This window comes from Mercenaria mercenaria, unplaced genomic scaffold (genome assembly GCF_021730395.1).
Source record: "Mercenaria mercenaria strain notata unplaced genomic scaffold, MADL_Memer_1 contig_1713, whole genome shotgun sequence".
Taxonomy (NCBI): Eukaryota; Metazoa; Mollusca; class Bivalvia; order Venerida; family Veneridae; genus Mercenaria; species Mercenaria mercenaria.
In genome coordinates, this window is record NW_026459714.1 from 21052 (window position 1) to 44732 (window position 23681).

The following is a 23681-nucleotide window of genomic DNA, read 5'->3' on the forward strand; positions in this document are numbered from 1 at the left end:
GGCGACGTCTTACGGCCGCCACACAGCATTTAACACCCGCTGTTGTGAAGTAAATATAATATGGAAAGTAGATCCCTCGGAAGCACCGAGAACAATGAAAACAGTTAAATTGCAGACTCGGTTTGATTGAGTCTGTTCAAGAGCAGTAATGGAAAATGCAACACTGCCTACGCCCCCTAGCACCGGCTTAAGCAGTATTCAATTTTCAAATCTAAATGAGTTTAAATCAATGATCGCGAAGGACCAGAAAATTTAACAACACTGAGATGAAGTCGGGGCGACGTTTTACGGCCGCCACACCGCACTTAACACCCGCTGTTGTGAAGTAAATATAATCCGGAAAGAAGATCCCTCGGAAGCACCGAGATCAATGCAAACAGTGAAAATTGCTGACTCGGTTTGATTGAGTCTGTTCATGAACAGTAGTGGAAAATGCAACACTGTGCACGCCCCCTAGCACCGGCTTAAGCAGTATTCAATTTTTCAAATCTAAATGAGTAAAAATCAATTATCCCGAAGGATCAGAAAATATAACAACGCTGAGATGAAGTCGGGGCGACGTTTTACGGCCGCCACACAGCACTTAATACCCGCTGTTGTGAAGTAAATATAATCTGGAAAGTAGATCCCTCGGAAGCACCGAGAACAATGCAAACAGTGAAAATTGCAGACTCGGTTTAATAGAAAATGCAACACTGCCCACGCCCCCTAGCACCGGCTTAAGCAGTATTCAATTTTCAAATCTAAATGAGTTGAAATCAATGATTCCGAGGGACTAGAAAATATAACAACGCTGAGATGAAGTCTGGAAAACTTTTTGAGGCCGCCAAAATGCACTTAACACTCGCTGTTGTGAAGTAAAAAAATCTGGAAAGTAGATCCGTCGGAAGCACCGAGAACAATGCAAACAGTGAAAATTGCCGACTTGGTTTGATTGCGTCTGTTCATGAGCAGTAATGGAAAATGCAACACTGCCCACGCCCCCTAGAACCGGATTAAGCAGTATTCAATTTTCAAATCTAAATGAGTTTAAATAAATGATCCCGAAGGACCAGAAAATATAACAACACTGAGATGAAGTCGGGGCGACGTTTTACGGCCGCCACACAGCACTTAACACCCGCTATTGTGAAGTAAATATAATCTGGAAAGTAGATCCCTCGGAAGCACCGAGAACAATGCAAACAGTGAAAATTGCAGACTCGGTTTGATTGAGTCTGTTCACTGCCCACGTCCCCTAGCACCGGTATGGAAGATTATTTATGCAACAATTCTATTATTGTATTTGATCAAACGCTTTATGATTAATGACAACTATTATTGAATATGGTAAAGTGCTTTATTGTTGATGACAAACGCATGCTACATGTTGCAATTTAGATCACTTATATACGGATATAAGTAAACCAATTAATGCTTTAAATGCCAAAATCCTAAGTATCTTATGTATAGCTTCATGATAAATTTTCAAAGTATTTTGTCTAATGCCAAGTGCCAAAAGAGAACTGGTAGTCATTTACTTGATTTGGGCTATTGGAGACTAGTTTTAAAAATGTTAGCAAATACGTTCTCTCATTGTTAATCAACTGTTTTTATTACAATTATTACATGCATACACTGTAATGTCATTAAGTACGTGTGTAATGTCAAGAGAGCAACGATTTCTGTATTGCGCTTTATGCTTATTCATATACGTAATTTAATGTCTTCATATTTTGTTAGCTGGGTCCATTTTCGTTTAAATGAAGAACGGTAACTCCAACTTACTTATTTGAGAATACAGTTAATAGCTGATCCCTTCAAGAAACTCCGGTAGCCGGTGTCATAGTAAATTATTGCTACGAAAACAAAAAAGTGTAATTATTTGTCTGGAATGAATTCTGTGCCTGTATTTTGTTTCACACAAAAGTTGTTATTATAAATGTTGGGAAGGAAATTGTTATTGTTGGTAAGTTGTGGGAAAGATGTGCTTTTCTAAAAAGCAGCTATAGTTTCTGAACTAATGTAATATAAAATGAGCCGTGCCATAAGAAAACCAACATAGTGGGTTTGCGACCAGCATGGATCCAGACCAGCCTGCGCATCCGCGCAGTCTGGTCAGGATCCATGCTGTTCGCTTTTAAAGCCTACTACAATTAGAGAAACTGTTAGCGAACAGCATGGATCCTGCTCAAATGTGTTTTCTTTAATAGCTTTATATAAATGTATAGTATCTATAAGAGTAATGTACTGTGTTCTACATACTATGATTATCACATGTTTAGGTGATGGAATAATGGACTCTCCAGGACACTCTGCGCAATACTGCAACTACACTCTAATGGAAAATGACACGAAGGACCTTCTATGTAGTATCATAATTGACAAGAGAATGACTGATCTCAAGTCAACAAATATGGAGAAAGAGGGACTGATCCGAGGGCTGAGAACATTGAGAGAGAACAGAGTGGTTGTAAAGGAATTAGTGACTGATGCTAGCACTACTATCGCTGCTATGATGAGTATGTTTACCATAAGCTCCCTAAAATAACTAAATAATATGAAAATTATATTTGCATACTAGCAGAATCCACATCTGCACATTCCTAGCTTGACTTTCCGAAGAATAAGTACAGCTATTCTACTAAAGACAGTGTCATTCTTTGGTTAAATTTGTCGCACCAGTCCAATATCTAATCTGTTATGAATTTAGGTAATTTTTTATAGGTGTTCTGTAACTCTGTCTTTATGTTAAGGTTTTTAAAGAAAGTTTGTACTGATCTTTGACATTCTTTGCAAGATATTTCTCCATATTGTAATGAATTGAAATGATTGCATTGTCCTCTAGTGTATTTCACATATTTAAATTGTAGACTTCATAGATGCTTCTGTAAACGAAGTGGAACATACAGCTGGTACAAAGAGAAAGTGCCAAAGACATACACATATGTAGAACAGTTGCTCCAAGATATTCTGCATTCAGTAGCTACAAGAATTGAACCCTTAAGAGCTCCAGTGACGCTTACACCTACAGACCCTCGAAAGATCAAGAGAAGCATATCTGGTATTACTCCACCACCGACAAAGTTTTTAATGGCTTCCAAGAAATCCAGAATTGATGAGAAGTGAATGCAACTTACACAAATATAGTCTTGCATGAATTGTCATAGAACTGGACTTTAGGACAGAAAGATATCCATTATTCTACCATATATGAAATAAACATTTGCAAAATCTCAAAAATATTAAGGATTGAATAAATGTAGGGTATTTCTTATTTGTTCAAACCATTTGAGAGGGTAAATTACACTATAACCAAACCAAAGAGCAAAAGTCTTGAATCCACATGCAGTTTGTTTTCTTTGTAAGTTGTGTATATAACAAGTGCCAAAATGTCTGTAGAACAGGAGATTCAAAGATAAGCTATTTGATCAGTAAAGTAGGCCTGTACACCATAGTCATTTTAATAGTGACCACTGCGAAAAAAGGGTCAATATACGGGAGTGTACGGTCCCGTATATTTCGAAAATACGGGCGTATACGGGATGTATATTACAAATATACGGACCTAATATACGATCCCGTATTCGGAACATCTAGTATACGGGAAGTCCGTATATTTGTCATGCATATACGGGATCCCGTATACGCCGAATATACATAAATGTATATTTCCCGTATATATGCAATATACGAACTTTCCTAAAAAAATCCCTAGAAATGGTGTTTATTCGTGTCCTGCTTTAACATAAGTTTCATTTTCATGTATTCGAAGGGTCTTGAGACTTTTTTTCCCGTTACTTTCCGTATTTTAGAATATAGGGAAAACACGTATACGAGCCTGTATATTCCGAATATACGTAGTATACGGATCCCGTATTTTTTGTCATATACGGACTGTGATTGCATCTAATATACGGGGCATATACGGACTTGTATTTTCTAATATACGGGCTTCGGATTTTTTCCGTATACGCATGATATACGTAGTATACGGATCCCGTATTTTTGTCATATACGGACTGTGATTGCATCTAATATACGGGGCATATACGGACTTGTATTTTCTAATACGGGCTTCGGATTTTTTTCCGTATACGCATGATATACTAAGTATACGGATCCCGTACTTTTGTCATATACGGGGCATATACGAAACTGTACTTTTTGATATACGGGCTACGGACTAATCCCGTATATGCATGGTTTACGCAATATACGGATCCCGTACTTGTGTCATATACGGGGAAAATACGAAACTGTATTTTTTATTATACGGGCTACGGACTAGTCCCGTATATGCATGGTATACGCAATATAACGGATCCCGTACTTGTGTCATATAGGGAATGTATTTGCATCTGATATACGGGGATATACGAACCTGTAGTTTTGATATACGGGCCAGGTTTTTCCCCGTTTTATGCAAGATATGCAGAGTATACAGATTCCATATTTGTGTCACATTTAGACTGAATTTGGTTTTCGTATTCGGGGAATTCACGGACCAGTATTTCTAAAAGATACATTTACCAGACTTTTCCCGTATATGCATGTATAGTATACAAATCCCGTATTTTTTTTTTATGTAAACTGATTTTGTATATGGGCACACACTGAAAGATGACAAATGAATGTCGGTGATACCTACAGCAGAATACGGTATGTTAGAAAAAAGCAAGACAAAGACAGGGTATGAGAAAAAAATCATATTGTTATTAATTGGAGACATGTCAGATTAAACTAACATTTTATTCAACTTAAATACTTTTTAAATCGGTTTTTCAAACGGTTATGAATCATTTTCATTTCTTGTCAAAATGAAATAAGCAGAATTAAAATGTGAGTAATCAATAACATCAAGCATTTCTTTATATTATTATATGTTCATTTCTAATTGAAAAACTAGCAAATTCGCACATTTAATTCTGCGCGGTTGACTCAACAAATCAGTTGAGTATCACTTCTTTTACTATTGTCTGTACATGTTTTCGTTATTCCTATGAATGCTGATTACCGCTATAGGCTTTTCGATTTGCCGTCTTCTAAAAAGAGCAGTACACCCCTCCTAATGTCCGCAGATGTACTTTAAAAAGACGCATGTTGGTTCTGTACTGGAACACGATATGTAAGCAGGTTACAAATGATGAACCACATGGAAATATTCAGTTTCCTGATCTCAATAAGTATAAGCTTTTATCTGTTGTTACGAATGTCACTGAGAACGAATGGCTCATCCGGGCTGTCTGTCTGCATCTGTTGATCAAACTAGTAGAAACTTCACACATAAGTATATTCTCTATCGTGAAAAAAAATAGTCGTCCCGTTTTCTGATTCCAGTAAACAACTCTTGTGTCAACCTGGAATAAAAAAAAATGCACGCATTAAAAGTTATAAAAAATGGACTCTTGCAATTCATGGATACTGATAATTATATTATTAAATGATGTGAAAATTATGACGAATAAAATGACATGTGGTCGCGCCGGGAAACGAACCCTGACCGCAGTGGCAATAAAGAAGTTTCCACTGTCATTACCAATTATAACGCAAGGAGGGTTTAGTGTTTAATGCGCGTTAAATATACAATTTTTATCGTAAAAATTAGTTAAAACATCTAATTCTCATGTGTTTCCGCAACATTATAGTCTGTCAGTATACGTAGCATAATTGTACACCATTAATATCCATATATCTAAAAAAAATATAATGCCGTGCCATGAGAAAACCAACATAGTGGGTTTGCGACCAGCATGTATCGAGACCAGCCTGCGCATCCGTGCAGTCTGGTCAGGAGCCATGCTGTTCGCTTTCAAAGCCTATTGGAATTAGAAAAACTGTTAGCGAACAGCATGGATCCTGAGCAGACTGCGCGGATGCGCAGGTTGGTCTCGATCCATGCTGGTCGAAAACTAAGACTATGTTGGTTTTCTCATGGCACGGCTCAATTATATATATTTTTTTTCTGTTCTTGTCGGACGATCTGGAGGCCAGTGCCTTTTTTTAGTATTCGTTTAAACATTGCGTTATTTCTTAAATTTATTTTAACCCCAATATTGCATACAGTTACACCAAAAATAAGATAATTTAATTGTGTCAAATGTTTAATCACCCTTTAAATTTCATTGTGTATTACAATATTGCCTGGGGATAAGAAATATCCGGTCAGTGTTGTTTCAAGCTGGGTCATAAAAATATCTTAACCCACTTACTACAAGTGATAGGTACTTTAAATTTTATGGTTTTATGGTTAACCTGTTAAGTACATCATTTTGCGCCTGCTGAAAAAAAAGACGTTTGTGGTCATATTTGAAGATTTACAGCTGTAAAATGGCGTAAAACAGAGAACTGAAAAAATACCAGTCAATCGGAATATCGTCAACTTTTAATTTGTTAAAATGTTTAAATGGTCCGTTGAAAATCGATTTAAAATAACAGACTAAGCTGAGCAATTTACTTATTGTTTGTACATGTATGGTCCTGAAAGTAAATGTTTGTTTTAGATGTATAATATGTAACGATTTTAAATATGTTAGATACCATATTCATATTGATAAATATTACTTTTATTTTGACAATAAATAAAGTATTATATACATATTCGACTTGTTCCGCATTTCACTTTAATATTAATTTAAACTTCATTCAAGTACATCGTTAGTAAACCGTTTGCCTGTAAATGCATCAGATAAAAAATTTTAATGACCAAAGCTATTAGTTTATCGATTCACCCCACCCCCCACCCCGTGTTACAACAACAACACTTTGTACGGAAATCGACAAATTGGATTATTTGTTCTCCCGCTTTATCGGTTTTAAAGATGTTACTAAAAATTGGTAATTCAAAAGATCTATAGTATGTATGTATTTTAGGTCACTATAAAATTCTTATAACTTTCAGATTAATAATCAAATTCTACATAATATAAATTGTTATTATTACCAACCTTTTTTTTATATAATACTTTGAAAAAAAAAATACGCATGACAACCGCTTCCATAGACTTACAAAGTCTGTAGAGATAAAATAATCTGTAATAGTATTAATTTCTTCATACTGACACTGATATTTTCGCAGAGAAAAACATTTTCTCTCTAGACAGAGGCAAGAGATGTTGTAATTTTTTCAAAAGTGCCATCTAGAAAAAAGCGTTATTTTGTCAGATTACCGGTACCCATTTTCTAAAAATAAAAGATTGTAATTATTAACTTTATTAATGCTTTTCCGAGATTCCAGTTTTAATCGAATGAATGAACGTGCGTGCCGCCTTATTCATTCTTAAAGCTAGCCTCGGCTACCTAGCTTCTACGAAATAAAACTTCTATCTGGAGTTGTTTTTGTCCTTTCAACTTTAATCTCGTTTAACCCGAATGGTATTCATCAAATGATTTTTGCACGATATTTTTTATTTCAAACACTTGCAACATCAACATTTGGTGACTGACATCCTTGTAGACTATCGGATGAAAGAATGAATGAAATAATAGTTAAATGATTAGTTGTGAAGAAATGATCAATCGAATGAATGAATGAATGAACTACTTAACGGCTATTCTGAATTTCTTTTTTATATTAAGATTACAAAATTAAACTGACCTTTTTGACGCTTCTGAATTTGTTAAAGCAATAAAAAGCAACCCGTGTTTCCGATTAATTGAAAATAATTCATGGTCTGGTTTGTCACAAAAAAAATCGGTTTATTAAAAATTAAAACATATAAATCAAATAAGTACTTACTCGTGACTTCCTTTCCCTCTGAAATATGCAATACAGATTATCGCGTGCGGTCACTTGAGCCAGATGTTATCGCTTCGGGATATATGAACACGCGAAGCGTGACGAAGCGTGTTCTCAACTGATTGGATACCTAATATCTATGCATTAAAGATCCCAATTAATTTGCGCTAATTTCTGTTAATTGGCATTCATCGAGTTTCTGATATTGTCAATAGCAGCATTCGGCGGGTTATCTTCCCAAATCATTTAACAGGTGTCGCTTCGGGCGAATAGGTCCTATCATGCGGTGTACTCTCGGCTTTTATCATAGTGTTAAAAAAGTGATTAGGTTTAGATTATTTAAAAAGATAGAATCATGTAATTTATCAATATCATCTATTTGGATAGCTGTTTCTTCTGCTTTTAACACGAAATTATAGCCTCACTTCAAAATGCTGGCCAGTAATAAATAACTGAAATAATGTCGAAGCATTTATTTTTAAGCGAGTCACATTTCTATTTAAATGTGAGCAAAGCTGGGTTAGCTAATTTAGCTAGCTAAAAATATTGCTAAATTTACCCGTGTATGGATGCTTTGTTTCACATAGACAATGGTGACTCTGGATATTAAGATTGCATAAAATTTCTTATCCACTGCATACTGATTGTTATCACAAAAATGTGCATGACATGTGTCCTGTTAACTCTAGGGGGTTAAAGAATATGTCCTTGAAGCAGACTTAACACTTCCTGCTCCCACGTGAGTGTTACATATTACAAGTTTTCTTAATACTTTTAACACTGATTTGACATAATGTCTAATAGGTCTCACATTTTTTTTTCTTTTTTTTTCCAAAGCTCTACAAACCTGTGGTCTGTATATTAAAAATCCTCCGGGTGTTTTTATAATATGTAAAGATTCATATTTTGACATTCTTGTGATATTTCTACTTTGTTTTCTACAGTTAAGAAACAAACGTGTCAGGGTTTTTTGTTGATTAAAAACATTTCAACTAATTGTTAGGGTGTTATCTCAAGAGGCGGTGCTTTAAGCCCGACAAAAATTTGAGATTGAACCAATGACCATTTTATTGGAAATTTGTTTTTCACTTTATGTGGGCAAGTTGCTGTGAATTTGAATTGACTGAAAATTAAAGAGGCAGCACCATAAAATTAAAATTAACACGAGATAAGTTAATTTGTCAATAGAGATCATTTATGTCTCATGTATGATATTTTCATAAAATATATGAGAAAACAGCTGTGATAATTAACTGGGCTAATGGAGAATTGAAGGGACATCTTATCACAAGGGCGTATATTTTAACGTTTTACAGTAATTATTATTATAATTTCTATATTATTCAAGACCTCATTGCATTAAACTGCGTATGCAGATCTTACCGATTAAGTTGTAACTATATACTGTCTATACTGATATAGTCTGAATACTTGCAAAATGATAAAAGGATTTTCCAAGGAGGGCATTTATTATTGAAAAAAATACTTTAAAGCTAAATAAAGCACTTATTGCCACAATTAACAAATATGACAATCATACAGTCCATAAATAAACTGACACACAGAAAATGTACTTTAAAACAGTCTACAGCATAGAATATCCATAGATATGAATAAAGCTCTTCAATCAAAATTTTGCTCAAGTGATAAACAACTAACATTGATGACTTTGTCGGATACTTTCCAAATCTACTAATATTTTGAAGTGTCATCGACTGTATAACGATGTAAATAATGTATACAAACTTTTCTAGGACCTATTCGCATGTAGCGCCACCTATACGCGCACCTGTTTTATCAGGGGAATTAACTGACCGATATCGCCCATTTGCAGGTAGAAAAATGTTAGAAATTGTCAGACTGGATTACCAGGCTTAGGGTATATGGGCTATCTATCTGATTTAGTTAATATGCATACAATTATTATCAATTAATATTGCAGTAAAACTGTTCGCAGAAATTATATGTACAGTTTATTTTCGTGGAGATGGGTAAATCAGTGTAAATGCTTATATCATTTGATTTAATGAAAGACACTCATTAATCTTTGCCAATATTTTTCGAGCGTTTTCGTTAATTTTAAAGGTATACTAGACCCGAATTTCATATTTGAAAACATGAAAAAAATACTACCAGTAGTTTATGTAAAACATGGAATAAACAAATGTATGTGTATTAACACTGATCAAATTGGTTAATAATAGTACACACTGTATACATGTACAGCTGTAACAGTATAAATGTGTGCTACCATAAAAAAACTGGAAGTTTTTTTACACAATCAGCTGTTACTACATGACATTTGATTATGAATGTAGCTAAATATAGACAATATATCTATATATTTAGTGAAGTTAAATATATTTGATGAGGATTCTCTTCATTTGAAGTAAATATCTTAACATAAGATAGTTCCATAAAAGATTAGCAGAATACATCTTTAAAGATGTTTGTATATTTGTATTTTATACAGTCAATCAGTGTCACGCCATCCACGTTACCACGGTTATCATTGCTTTAAAGTAAAGTAATGTGATGTTATCGCTACCTGTTTTATCTTTATAAATTTTATTTTTTCTCTTAAAGTATTTATTTTTTAGTACGCTTGTGACTGGTAATGTGTCTTTCTTTTTGTCTAGAATATTTTAAATAATTGACCTTTTTACACGGGTGAATATGATAACTTTTAATAAATGGACCATAAATATCACGGTGCGTTTGACAAATAAGTGGAAAGTTTGCAAGTAAATTTAGGGGAAAAGGTATGGCCAAAACTCGAACCCACTACACTGATATTGGCAGCTAAACGCTTTGCCGCCCAGCTACCTGCACATGCGATAGTATAATATCAACTAAGAATTATATATGTAATATTTGTATCGCTATTTATGTTTGGACATTGAAAATGAATTTATGGAAATATACGAAATATTCACATGTGCTAGGTCAATACTAAAGGACCCTACATCCACGAGAAATAAAATAGTCTGCCACAGTGTATACTACAGTGGAATAGAGGGGACAGAGGAAACATTTTATTTATCACGTGCACACGTGTTAGCACCACATTCGCACATGTTAGATACCACGTGCGAATGTGTTGATTAACACGTGCGCACGTAATAACTATCTTAGCTAACACGTTCGCATGTGATAGCTATCACGTTCGCAGTTGTTAGCTGACACGTGCGAACGTGAAATATTACCGACGAAACTAATCGAGTTATCAGCCTTTTTTCATAAACAAGAAACATTTACTTCGTAAATTACAGCTAACTATAAATAACACTTCCTTATGAAAGACATCCATTTAGAAAAATTGCAGATCTTTCACGCTTTTTCATTGATCAGCTAACACGTGCGCACGTGTTAGTTATCACATGGGCACATGGTAGTATAACGTGCTGTCACTTGCGCACGTGATAGTTATCACCCGCACACGTGAATTACCACATACGCACGTGGTAGCTAACACGTGCGCACAGAAAAAGTAAAATATTTCATATGAAGGCGTTTGTTCGAATCTTTGGACGCAGACACATTATATCGATTATTTTTCGTCTTAAAATATTAGAATTGATTTCATAAGTAAAGTATCAATACATGTCTTATATACTTTTTCAGTACGAAATATAAATGGATTAGTTCCTCTTTTTTTTTCTATAAATATTTGCATTGTATGCACAAGCGTTGGAAATGTGCAGAAAAACAGTTAATTTATGCTTGCATTAGATTTTTACAATGGCGATGATCAACGGATGTATTTATCACTACAATTAAATAGGGATGAATTGATTAATCCTTTTCTTTTCTCAATCGGCTATTTAGATTAAATGTTAAAATAAATCGGGAACGCGCTAGAGGTTACATTCTACCAATTCAATTCCTTATTTATTTCATATTAATAACAAAGCATTCAGAACTCATTTTCAGCACTTTAGAGCATTTCAATGATATGAAAACCATATATGGTCATTTAGTATAACATGTCTTCTTATCAAAAATAGAAAAATATTGACATGTTATGTTGAATATAAGAAAAATAATCTGTTCTGAGAAACATCACCCTCTAAAAATGCCCCCATGAAAACAGCCGTTTTGCAGTTACGCGTAGGTAGACATTTTTCGCAAAGAATAAAACTTATTCCAAGAAATTTACAATGAAAATGGTCTAGATCTATTCTCAATACTATAAGCAATAAACATAAGCCAAAAATTTAACTGTCACCTCCTCGTGTCACTCATTATACCAGATTTCATCCATAGCATGGAACTACATTTTGGACTACTTCACATGTAACACTGAGTAGTCACTTCCGGTTTGGTGTAATCCGTCCTTTCATTCATGTTTGATTTTAAATTTATACCTGTTTTGGTCCGTGAATGCTTTTTTCAGTTCACGTCATATTAGTATTAAACATTTCTTTCTTTCAATATTGGCATTCATTCTACATACACGTACAAGTTCGAAAACATGCAAAACGTTTGACCTTTGAAATGGCCGGAGAATATAATTTTCACTACACATATTGATTGCATCCCGTATTTTTGAAATATATAAGTTATTTAAACCCCGTATTTCCGGCATATACGGGAAATATACAGAGTTGTATACCAAGCATATACGGACATATACGTCCCGTATTTTCGAAATATACAAATTATTTAAATCCCGTATTTCCGGCATATACGGGAAATATACGGAGTTGTATCGAAGAATATACGGGAAATTTAATCCCTGTATTTTCAAATATACAAACTATACATACCCCGTATATCCAGAATATACGGGAAATATACGGATTGTATACAAAGTAATATACGGAAATATAAGTCCCGTATTTTTAAAATATACAATTATTAAATCCGTATTTCCGGCATATACGGGAAATATACGGAGTTGTACCAAGCATATACGGGACATATACGTGCCGTGTTTTCGAATATACCAAATTATTTAAATCCCGTATTTCCGGCATATACGGGAAATATACGGAGTTGTATACGAAGAATATACGGAAATTTAATCATGTATTTCGAAATATACAAACTATACATATCCCGTATATCGGAAATATACGGGGTTGTATATGAAACATATACGGGACATATACGTCCCGTATTTTCGAAATATACAAATTATTTAAATCCTGTAATTCCGGCATATACGAGTTGTATACAAAGAATATACGGGACATTTAATCCCTGTATTTTCGAAATATACAAACTATACATATCCCGTATATCCAGAATATACGGGAAATATACGGGGTTGTATATGAAACATATACGGGAAATATACCTCCCGTATTTTCGTAATATACGGATTTATGTATTCCCGTACACAAGACATATACGGGAATATACGGTGTTGTATACGATCAGAATACGCCTTTTTAGAATTTCCCGTATTTCAATAATATACGGGATATCGTATACTAAGAATTCCGTATTTCATAGTATACGGAAATCCGTATTTTATTAGTATACGGACTTTTAAATATACAAGCCCCGTACACGCCCGTATTTTAGTTTTCCCGTATTTCTTCCCGTATATGGGTAAAATACGGGATCCCGTACACTCCCGTATTTAACTCTTTTTTCGCAGTGGACTTCATTACACAAGAAGGCATATTTCTTCTTGCTGGAGTATATTTCTGATCAATAATGGACTTACTTTCAAAATGGCTGCATTTTATATCTGACATATTAGATGTATTTGTATTTGTTCAGCTAATGATCAAAAATACTCCATTTAATAAGAGGACATATGACATCATGGTGTATGATACATGATACAATCTCATGATACAGTCCAAAAAGTTTGTATCAGACAGATTAACCAGTTAATGGGCAATATGGTCAAACTTGTCTATAAATACCACCCTTGTGAAAGACAAATGGTCTTTTTTCATGGGTTAAAATACACTGTAAATGTTATAATTTAGAAACAAAACATGTGGTCCCTGGAGCCAGGTAGTCTCTTTTAACCCTTATCATGCTGGACACAACTGATTCTGCCTTTGCAACCAGTATAGATCATGATCAGCCAGCACATCCATGCAGTCTGATCATCATCTGCACTGTATACCATTCAGTCAATAGGTTATGGTAAGCACCCCTTTTTAACAGTTAATGGACCTGTCGTAACTGAAAAATGGACAAGTTCATTACATAAATTTACCATGGTAAGGTGGTCTTTAAAAACAAGTTTGACTGTAAATGATTTCTGGAGTACTCATGAGGCAGAAGCCTCTGGCTACAGTATACTAACAGTACTTATGGATTTTTACCGAGAAATAGCGACACACAATTTCTATTTTTGGCTTGTGATGGATGGAATAACGAGTCTCATGTTAACGTTTTTGTTCATTCAATAGCTTGACATGTTGGTATGATGGACTTTATTTGTACATGACCCATGATTGATTTCAATGTCTCTGAATCGAATGTCAAGATTACAATGACCTGAACATTGGAAAAATGAATTCTGCATGATATATGGACAAGTATTTCACCTAAGATCTTGGAACTTCACAGTAATGTTGTTGGTCTTTATGTGTACATTAACATTTTTGTTAAAAGGTCACTGCTTCAAAGGTCAAGGTCACAGGGACATGAACATGTTAGCTTGGTTGTTTTTATTCAATATCTGGATTAGTATTTCACGTAGGATCTTGACACTTCAAATTTATGATGGTTTTGATGTGAACATGACCTCTAATGATTTCAAGGTCACTAAGTCAAGGTCACAGGGACTTGAACATTGAAAATAATTTTCGCTCAGTATCTGGACAAGTACTGTCTAAGACTTTGAAAGTTTATAGTTAAGTTGGTCTTTATGTGTATATGACCTCAAATGATATCAGGACAGGGTCAATGGAACCTGAACATGTAAACATCTGTATGACCTCAAATGATATCTAGGTCACTGAGTCACAGGAATCTGAACATTTTAACTTTGTGTTCACTCAATATCTGGACAGTACATTGTATTACACCTTGGACTTTGAAACTTCATACCTATGTTAGTATTGATGTGTACATGACCTCATTGTATATTCGGGGTCACTGGGTCAAACATTGAAAATGGTTTCTGTGCAATATCTGGACAAGAATTTCACCTAGGGCCTTGAAACTTCATAGCTATCTTGGTCTTCATGTGTACCTTACCCAATTATTTTTTTAGGGTAAAAGGTCAGGGTTACTTGAATGTTACCTACTACCAAAGGTAAGAACCAGTTATGTGAATGGGAGCTAAACTGTTCAAATGCTGGGAGTTATATGGTTTTAACTATAGAATGTATAGGGCTGTTCGGCTACTGACCAAACTTTGTTGAAACATTTTGTTCTTACTTATTCTATAGTTCGGTGAAGATATGATAAAAATAGTTCTACATAGAAACACATGAATCTTTGTACCTAGAATTGCTTAATTTACATATGCTTGTTCATAAAATACAAAGGATGTCTCAGAAATTCATGGAACAATTTCATTTATGTGTGGAGTTACTTTTTGTAAGCTTACAATGAATTCTTTATACAAATGCACACAACAAAAGACTAATTTCTGTAAAACTGTTACGTTTGTTGGTTTACCTAATCTGTGTGTGACTAGCATGTCTGATGAATTTTTCAGTACTGAAAACAAATTCCAAAAACTTCTTAGACACCCTTCTTTTTTACAAGACACTAACTAACCATTGTTAAGCTTTTGATATGTAGATAGAACTCATGACTGTTATTAATAAATGATATATTACTGACAGACTGTAGTTACTTCAGCTTTTTTTTGGATGTTGAAAATAACATCACTTGAAAATTCCTCATGATTTCCTGTAGTCTAAAGACAATACAAACTGTATCTCAAAAGTGTCAATCATAAGCAAACAAACTCAAATGATAAACATCAGTAGTTGAATGTGAACAAAAGTCTCCAAGACCTAAACTAGAACTTTCATAAGGGTTTTATATTCACAGTCTTTCCTTTTATACATTAAAGAAAAGGCACTGTATAGGTGAATAATCACATGACTGTCTTGACCATGCTTTGGAAAACTGGGTTATTCTCCTCTGAGTAAATTACACATGGCACAAAAATGGTAAGGTCTGTAAAATGACAATGTAATTCAAACGAAACATGCAGGCACAAAGCCTGTGTACTGTCCTGAGGCTGAAGGAAATGTTTGCCTTATAGCTAGAACACAGCAACTAGGAATCACTCGTCTGATTCCAGCCCCCAAGTGTCCGTATCTCCAAAGTGTAAAATTGCGATATCCTGCATGTCGCATGGTTCTATTGTAATCTTCAACTCGTTGGCGATGTCTTCCCAACATATCCCTGTAGTAGGCCTGTCCTATTGCCATTACTCCTGGGTCAAGAACAATACGGTTCATTTGCTGAAAAAAACACACACTTTTCATGGATTTACTGACTTATCTGTACCTATTTAATATATAATACAGTACAACCTCTCCAGAGCCGCACTTTCTTGTGCAATAATTTTAATTGCTCTATAACATCATCAAAGTTTCTCTAAGCTGAAATATACTTTAAAGTTTACTTCTCTCGAACAAAAACATGTACACAATTGTCAATATTTGTATCCCCCTAAGGGCACTGCTCAACAGAGGTTGCACTGTATTGAAATTTGTGCTCTAAGATAAAGGGACACAATATAGACAAACACATGAAGAAAAATCAGATACATGTTGAAGAAAAATCAGATACATGTATTCTATAAAAAGGGACCTAAGTTTGCTACAATGTAATCTTGCTGTGTTAGATTGTCCCAATGTGCTGAATATGTGTGGAAACAAAACAAAAATAATAATAAAATTTAAAAAAATTAAAAGAGAGTAATGTCAGTAATCCTATGATGTCTTATTATGTTGAATGTATGTGTCAAGTTTGAAAGCAATAGACATCCTGGTTGTGGAAAAAATAAATAAATGCAGAACTTTCATGACACTGGCACTGATAAACAAAAATGTCAAGCTGAAAAAAACTAGTGTGGAATTTAAAAATAGATAAACTTACATCTCGCTGCTTCACACAGTTTTGTGGAATACAACCACAACATTTTTTTTTCTAAATCCGTGGGCATTTCTCTGCAGAAACTACATCTGCACCATGATGGTACTATGTTGCCTGAAGAACCTGGAGGTGATGGTGGTGGAGTCCCGTCATGATGACGGCGTCATCCTCTACAAGATCAAAGAGAAGCCCCGGCTCCCTCTTCAGTAAGGCCAGAACCAGATTCCTCAGCTTCTCTGTGTCCATACGTTTCACCAATTCCTATCAGAAAGAAAATTAATATGATATTATCAGAATACTCATTTCATAGTCTTATCCTAGTGCTGTCAAACTATAGTCAAGTCCATATTAAAAACCAACTCTATTAAAATCTGTCATGTATGTAAAGCACCAGAACTGAAAATTTACACTAAAAAATTAGGACAGACACACCTGTTGTTAAACACCACCTGTCTATAAAGTATTTAAATAGTTTTATACAGTAGGCTGACTCTCTTCACATGTTTGACTGTACCAGTACTGGCTAATTCTGGTGAAGATATTGATTTTTAATAACTAATGTATGAGAAGACGGAAACTGTATTATCACAGACTGAAGGAAACAGGAAAATCTAATTTTCATTGAACGGTTTATATTATGAAACAAATGCTGTTAATGCTGTTTTATGATAATTAATTATGCCGGCAATAACAGCAAGATATTTATCACATTGTAGAAATACTATTTATACCTCGGCATTGTCTGACCTTTCTTTAAATCTCTCTTCGACTCTTTCTTTGTCTAACTTGGACAACCTGGTACTTTTGCACGACCACCCGACCCCTGCCTTGCCCTCGTCTACCCCTGCTTCCACCACTGCTTCTGGACCTACTGCCCCAAACTCCTCTTCCCCTTCCACCTCTGTCTGTTCCACTGGTTGTCTTAACTCTAGCCCTGCCCCTGCCCCTGCCTCTTCTACTGCTATTCCTCATATTAAAAAATGAAGACAATACATGATGAAATTCATTAACATTCTGCAGAAACAACAAATGGACATAGTTTGCCATATTAAAATTTATTAATTGGGATATATATTAAAAGCATCAGTAGTACTTGATCAATTATTGGGCTGAAAGGCTAAGTATGAGGTATTTTTACTTTACAGTAACAATTGCATGTCTTTTGTATCTCTTGCATCATTTGTGCTCATTGCAATAAGATAATATAATGTTCACAAATATCTGGTATCAGTTTCACAACTTTTAAGGGAAAGGAGAAAAAACTAAAGCGAAAAGATATATTTAAGCAGTGCCATGAGATAACCAACATAATGACTTTGTGGCCAGAATGGATCCAGACCAGCCTGTCCATCCGTGCCTTCTAGTCAGGATCCATGCTGTTTGCTTTCAAAGCCTGTTGCAATTAGAGAAAATGTTAGCGAACAGCACTGATCCTGACCAGCTTGCGCGGATGCACAGGCTGATCTGGATCCACAAAGCAACTATGTTGGTTTTCCCATGGCGTGGCTCATTTAGTATCATAAAAAGGTGCAGCTATGTGGTAATGTCAAGGTATTCAGTTGAATCCCAGTCGGAGCTTATCATTTTCAGTCAGATATACTTTATGTTTAGACTCAGGTTGATCCTGAATCCCATATTATATTGTAATACTTGTAAGCGAAATTAATATGTTAAGACATTTTACCTTTCTAACTCTCCTTCAATATCTTCAAGATCACCAAAATAACTTCCCTGGAATAAAAAGATAATTAAACTAAATGAGATAGCTAATACTTCCCATCTTTGTGCCAATTATTTTGTTGTCATGTTTTTATGCAGCATGGTCCAAAGGTCAAAAGCTTGACTGTTTATATTTGATTAATATTTTTACATTTTCTAGAAATAAATATTTTTTTTTACAAGAAACAAAATATCATAAAGAACACAAATCATGGTCCCTGTGTCAGAACAATTTTGAATAATGACCATGCAGTCATTCCGTAATAGTGTTATTACATGATACCTGAAATGAATTTTACCAGTTCCTCAACTTTTCAGTTTCACTTTAAGCAAAATTAGTTTGAATGATAGACCAGTCAATAGCATGTACTTAACATACAATAAAAAATCATATATGAGCGGCACCATGAGAAAACCAAGATCCACGCAGTCTGGTCAGAACCCATTCTGTTCGCATTCATAACCTATTGCACTTACAGAAACCGTTAGAGAACAGCATGGATACTGACCACACTGCGCTGATGCACAAGCTGATCTGGAGATATGCGCGTCGAAAACACACCATGTTGGTTTTATCATGGCACGGCTCATATGGTGACGAGTAACAATTAGCCTATTCATAATCATATGAACACATGAGCTTATGTTGTATTTGTTTGATATATCTTGCCGACTTTGACACTAATTTTTTTTATTTGATTTATAATGGTCAACATAATTCTGTTCAATAGTGTCAGTATTGATCTCTCTTTCTAGGTTGTGTCATCATTTTTTTTCTCAAATAGATCTAGTGTCATCTAGATACTTTTTCAGGTCTGCAAATTTCTGTACTAATTATACATTCATCAAAAGACTATAATTTGGTCAACAGCACAAATTGTATACATGCACAGGCGAGTCTTTCAAGATTTGCTGCAATATAAAATGATATTACAGCGGTCCAACGATTATCCCTTCGGAGCCCCGGAGGATGTTAGATCAAATTTGCATCATTTTACTCGCTTGATTTGTTCGATATGATCTCGAAGCAACCCAGTAGTATATTAAATGTCCCTTGTTACAACGAGGATGTACCTAAAACCAAGATCTTCTAAACAATAAAGAAAAATCGAAGTAAAACTTACTGTCGCAGTCGAGGTTGTATCATACTACTGGAGTCCATGTTTGTTTCGATTTGGTGTACCATGTGATCAGTCACGTGGTATGGTGACGCTTGAACGCGCTAAATTTAGAACCGGAGATATATCTTACTTTCACTTTCACATTTTTTTCCTTTACGATTATGACATTTTCTGTAAGTCTTTTCACATGGAAGGTACTGTATACGTTATTAGGATAGATTGTAAGCAAGTTAGTGAAGAAACAATTTTTATTTTTAAAACATACTGGCGCTTTAAAAGAACTTGTTCGTTTTTGTTCCTTAATAGCAATTGAACAAGCCTGGGGATCAGTACTTATAATTTTAGGACATGTGGCGCCCCATGCATTAAAATTTATCAAAATTTGCCGGTTCCCGGCTTCGTTGAAGTTATAAAGAACTTAGTGTATGGTGGATAGTGCATTGTCGATATGCCAAGTATCGAAATTTCTTTTTTCCTATTTAAAACTGTAATTAATGCAAACGCATATGGAAGAGCTACTTAACAAAATCAAAGTATGGTCATACATGCAAACAGTTGATTTATTCTGTGCATCAAACTAATTGAAGTATATGCATGCGAACATTTGATATAGAGCTATGCAGGAAGCATGTTATCAAACACCAAGCATATAGTGTTTATATTCATCAAAAGTGCGTTACATAACATACATTTGTCTACAATCATAAAGCATTTGACAAAATGCAATCGAATGTTTGTCATGAATCATAAAGCATTTGACCAAATGCAATAATGTTTGTCGTGAATCATAAAGCGTTTGACCAAATGCAATAATGTTTGTCATGAATCATAAAGCATTTGACCAAATGCAATAATAGAATTTTTGCATAAATAATCTTCCATACGCCGGCTTAAGCAGTATTCAATTTTCAAATCTAAATGAGTGAAATCAATGATCCCGAATGACCAGAAAATATAAGTCTGCTTCAAGACAATATCAAACAATCCGCTACTTCCGTGAAAAGTATCATAACTTCCTTACCTATGTCAAAGCAGCTCTAGAAATCACCACTAATACCTTTACATCATACATAATTCATGCATCTGGGAAGCTTCAAGATAATTTTGATTGCAAATAAAATCTGTAAGAAAATCTTCCAGAAGCATAAAATGCAACCAAGCAAAATAATTGCAGACTCGGTTTGATTGTCTGTTCATCAGACGTAATAGAAAGTGGATAATCTCTCACTGCCTCCAGCGGAACTCTAATACACAAGTATTGAATTGCCTCCATGATCACAAAGGTCCAAAAGATATAACAACACTGAATCCAAGTACAGGGAGAGCTTTTACAGCCGCCACCAGACACTTAAAGATTGCTGTTGTGATTGTTACAAAATCTGTAAGAAGATCCTTCGGAAGCATGGACTACTTGAAATCTATTGAAGTGTCATCTGAAATAGAAGAGTTCTGTCATAATCTGACCACAATACCTTTAAAACAACTTTTAAGATTTTAAGAGGTAACGAACTGATAGTGTCATCGGATTACTGCTGTAAATTATTGCCAATTGATTCGTCGGTGTTTAATGCACATTTGTTGAAATTATGTTTTGTAATGCTACCTTTAAAATAAAATAAATGGTGACAATTAATCATATTAAGCAAAGTAAATCATACCTGGTATATGATAGTACTAATACAGTACTATAATGGAACCATGCCATAAACAATAATACATTAAGTATTTTAGAACAACAATATGAGTGAGTAAAAGAAAAGTCAACATGCTGCTCAGAATTTATTTATAATGGATCTCAAAAGTAAAGGACATATTTTATTTCAATTGATTAATGACAAAACTCAGCAGTTATTACAAGTGAAATCTCTCAAGGTGCTGTGTTAAAGATAAAAGTAAACATAGAAGTATGGTTTACACAGGGAATAGATACCTAAAACAAGCGGAGGCCTCCGTGGCCGAGTGGTTAAGGTCGCTTACTTCAAATCACTTGCCCCTCACCAATGTGGGTTCGAGCCTCACTCGGGGCATTGAATTCTTCATGTGAGGAAGCCATCCAGCTGGCTTACGGAAAGTCGGTGGTCCTACCCAGGTGCCCGCCCTTGATGAAAGAATGCACGGAAGGGCTCCACCATCAAAGCTGGAAAGTTACCATGACTTATAATTGCGTCGGTGCGACGTTAAATCCAATAAATACAAAACCAACCTAAAGTAAGCAGTACAGTAGCCGGTAGCTGACGGAGCTGGATTGTATATTTGCTGTGTGGAGCATACCAGGTGACGTTTTTGTTGGGTTAAGAGGTTTCTGATACGTTTATATTGGTAACACTGCACCTAAGTAGATCTATATCTCACTTTTAATAACTGTATTAATACAGTTGAAGCATGGTTTAGTTTGCTTAATTAAGGGGCACAGTAGTCAGTACTCGGCAAATAGACTGAGAATGGGACTGAACTTGCATAGCTGAGGAGGCAATTCCAGACGTTTTGTGTTTTATATGGTTTAGAGCTTTTAATGGTGGAGTTGGCGGGTACCTGGGTTGAAATTTAAGTCAACTAAATGACTTTCTCACATGAAGAGTTCTAGTTTGGTTGAAATTCTCTTTGTAGTTTAGGCGAGTATAATCTTAAAAGAACAGAAGATGAAGAATGGATGATGAACGGACGGGCGATATAAACCCAACGTTTTCAAAGCTCCCACTAACACTTCGAGCTCAGGATAGCAAACACTTTTAATCAAAGCGATTTTGTGAGCAGTTTTCTGTTGTAAATTTATCTATTTTTTCCATTGTTTACACGTAGCGTTTGTTTGTAGATAAAGTAAATCGGGGTACGAATCCCGGTCCAGACAGTGAAATTTCTTAGATGCTCTTGTGTGTCTCCCACCTAACTTAGAGGCTTGTACTGATTGGCAAAGAGCTAGGCTAAGTTAGCCGGACAGGCCTGTATCGAAAAAGGATGTCTCTCTATCCGTTCTGGGGGCTTTATAGATCTGGTCAGATCGCTCTGTGTCTGTACTAGTAGAGATTGAATTTCGCAACCTGTGTGGCTGCGTTTGCGCTATGTAAAATAGAAAAAGTGGAAACTCCCCAGGTCGCTCAACACAACAAAAACGAAAATGTTGCAGGCTCGGTTTGACTGAGCATTTTCATGGACGGTAGTGGAAATGTATGCTACCGTCTACGGCCTCTAGCCCCGGGTTGAGCAGAACTCAACATTTACGCATGCTAAAAGTACAAAAACAATTTGCGAAGAGACATCCGCAGATGTGTTCATACGGCGGTATACATGGAACCTTCAATGCTACACTAGTGTGTAATTCCATGAAAAGCGGCGTATGGTCCCCGTTGGCCTTGAACGAGAAAACAATGGGAAGAACTAAACAAACTGGAATTTAGAAAGGGGATCTGAGATTATGGAGCCTGCATATTACAGGAACTGCCAAAAGACAAAATTAAAAAGCAGACACCATATCCAAGGGGTGATTATACAGTACTCAAACGTATGAAAGCAGGAGTATTGGAACCACCCAGGCCAAAATAAACGTGTTTATCTTGAAAAGAGCGCTATATAAATCTGGTATAATAATAATAATAATGATAATAATAATTATGATGATAATAATAATAATAATAATAATGATGATAACTGGACCAAATTAGATTATATAATTATCATGGTAATAGAATCTTGGAATAAATCGTTGATTGAAACAACCGATTTAATAACAAGTAGTTAAATATTGAGGTAACAAATTACTAATTTATTGTCTAATAATTTATCTTACAAATATCGGTTTCCCATACATTTTATAAATACACTAGGTTATTATGTAAGTAATGGTTTACCTTGAGACAGATAAATATCAAATAATTAAGACAGCAATACTTTTTCAGAGCCTTATTGTCTTAATCTTTTGACTTTATCTTACACTAACTATATGTCTAAATATGACGCTTGTAGCCTAGATAAATTGTAAATTTGAAACTATTTCCCGTTGTTTATATTTTGTTTATATTTACGTATCAAAAAATTGACAAATGAAAATTAAAAGCCTTTGATATCACTTTTTTTCTGTTTTGTCCATATCA

The 23681-nt window shown here is 35.0% G+C and overlaps 2 protein-coding genes across 2 annotated transcripts; one reads left to right on the forward strand and one right to left on the reverse strand.

The window, feature by feature from the left end:
- The first annotated feature begins 2275 nt into the window (after positions 1-2275).
- On the forward strand, positions 2276-3362 carry LOC128551799 (uncharacterized). The gene is made up of 2 exons (XM_053532714.1): positions 2276-2501; positions 2828-3362. The coding sequence occupies exons 1-2, from the start codon at positions 2276-2278 to the stop codon at positions 3106-3108; spliced, it is 507 nt and encodes a 168-aa protein (XP_053388689.1). The 3' UTR covers positions 3109-3362.
- A 12126-nt stretch (positions 3363-15488) lies between these two features.
- On the reverse strand, positions 15489-19634 carry LOC123553808 (uncharacterized). The gene is made up of 7 exons (XM_053532715.1): positions 19597-19634; positions 18950-19085; positions 18438-18484; positions 17524-17720; positions 17245-17282; positions 16877-17014; positions 15489-16116 (listed from the first exon to the last, which is right to left on the reverse strand). Exons 1-7 carry the CDS (start codon positions 19632-19634, stop codon positions 15847-15849), a joined length of 864 nt encoding a protein of 287 aa, XP_053388690.1. The 3' UTR covers positions 15489-15846.
- Between the last annotated feature and the right edge of the window lie 4047 nt (positions 19635-23681).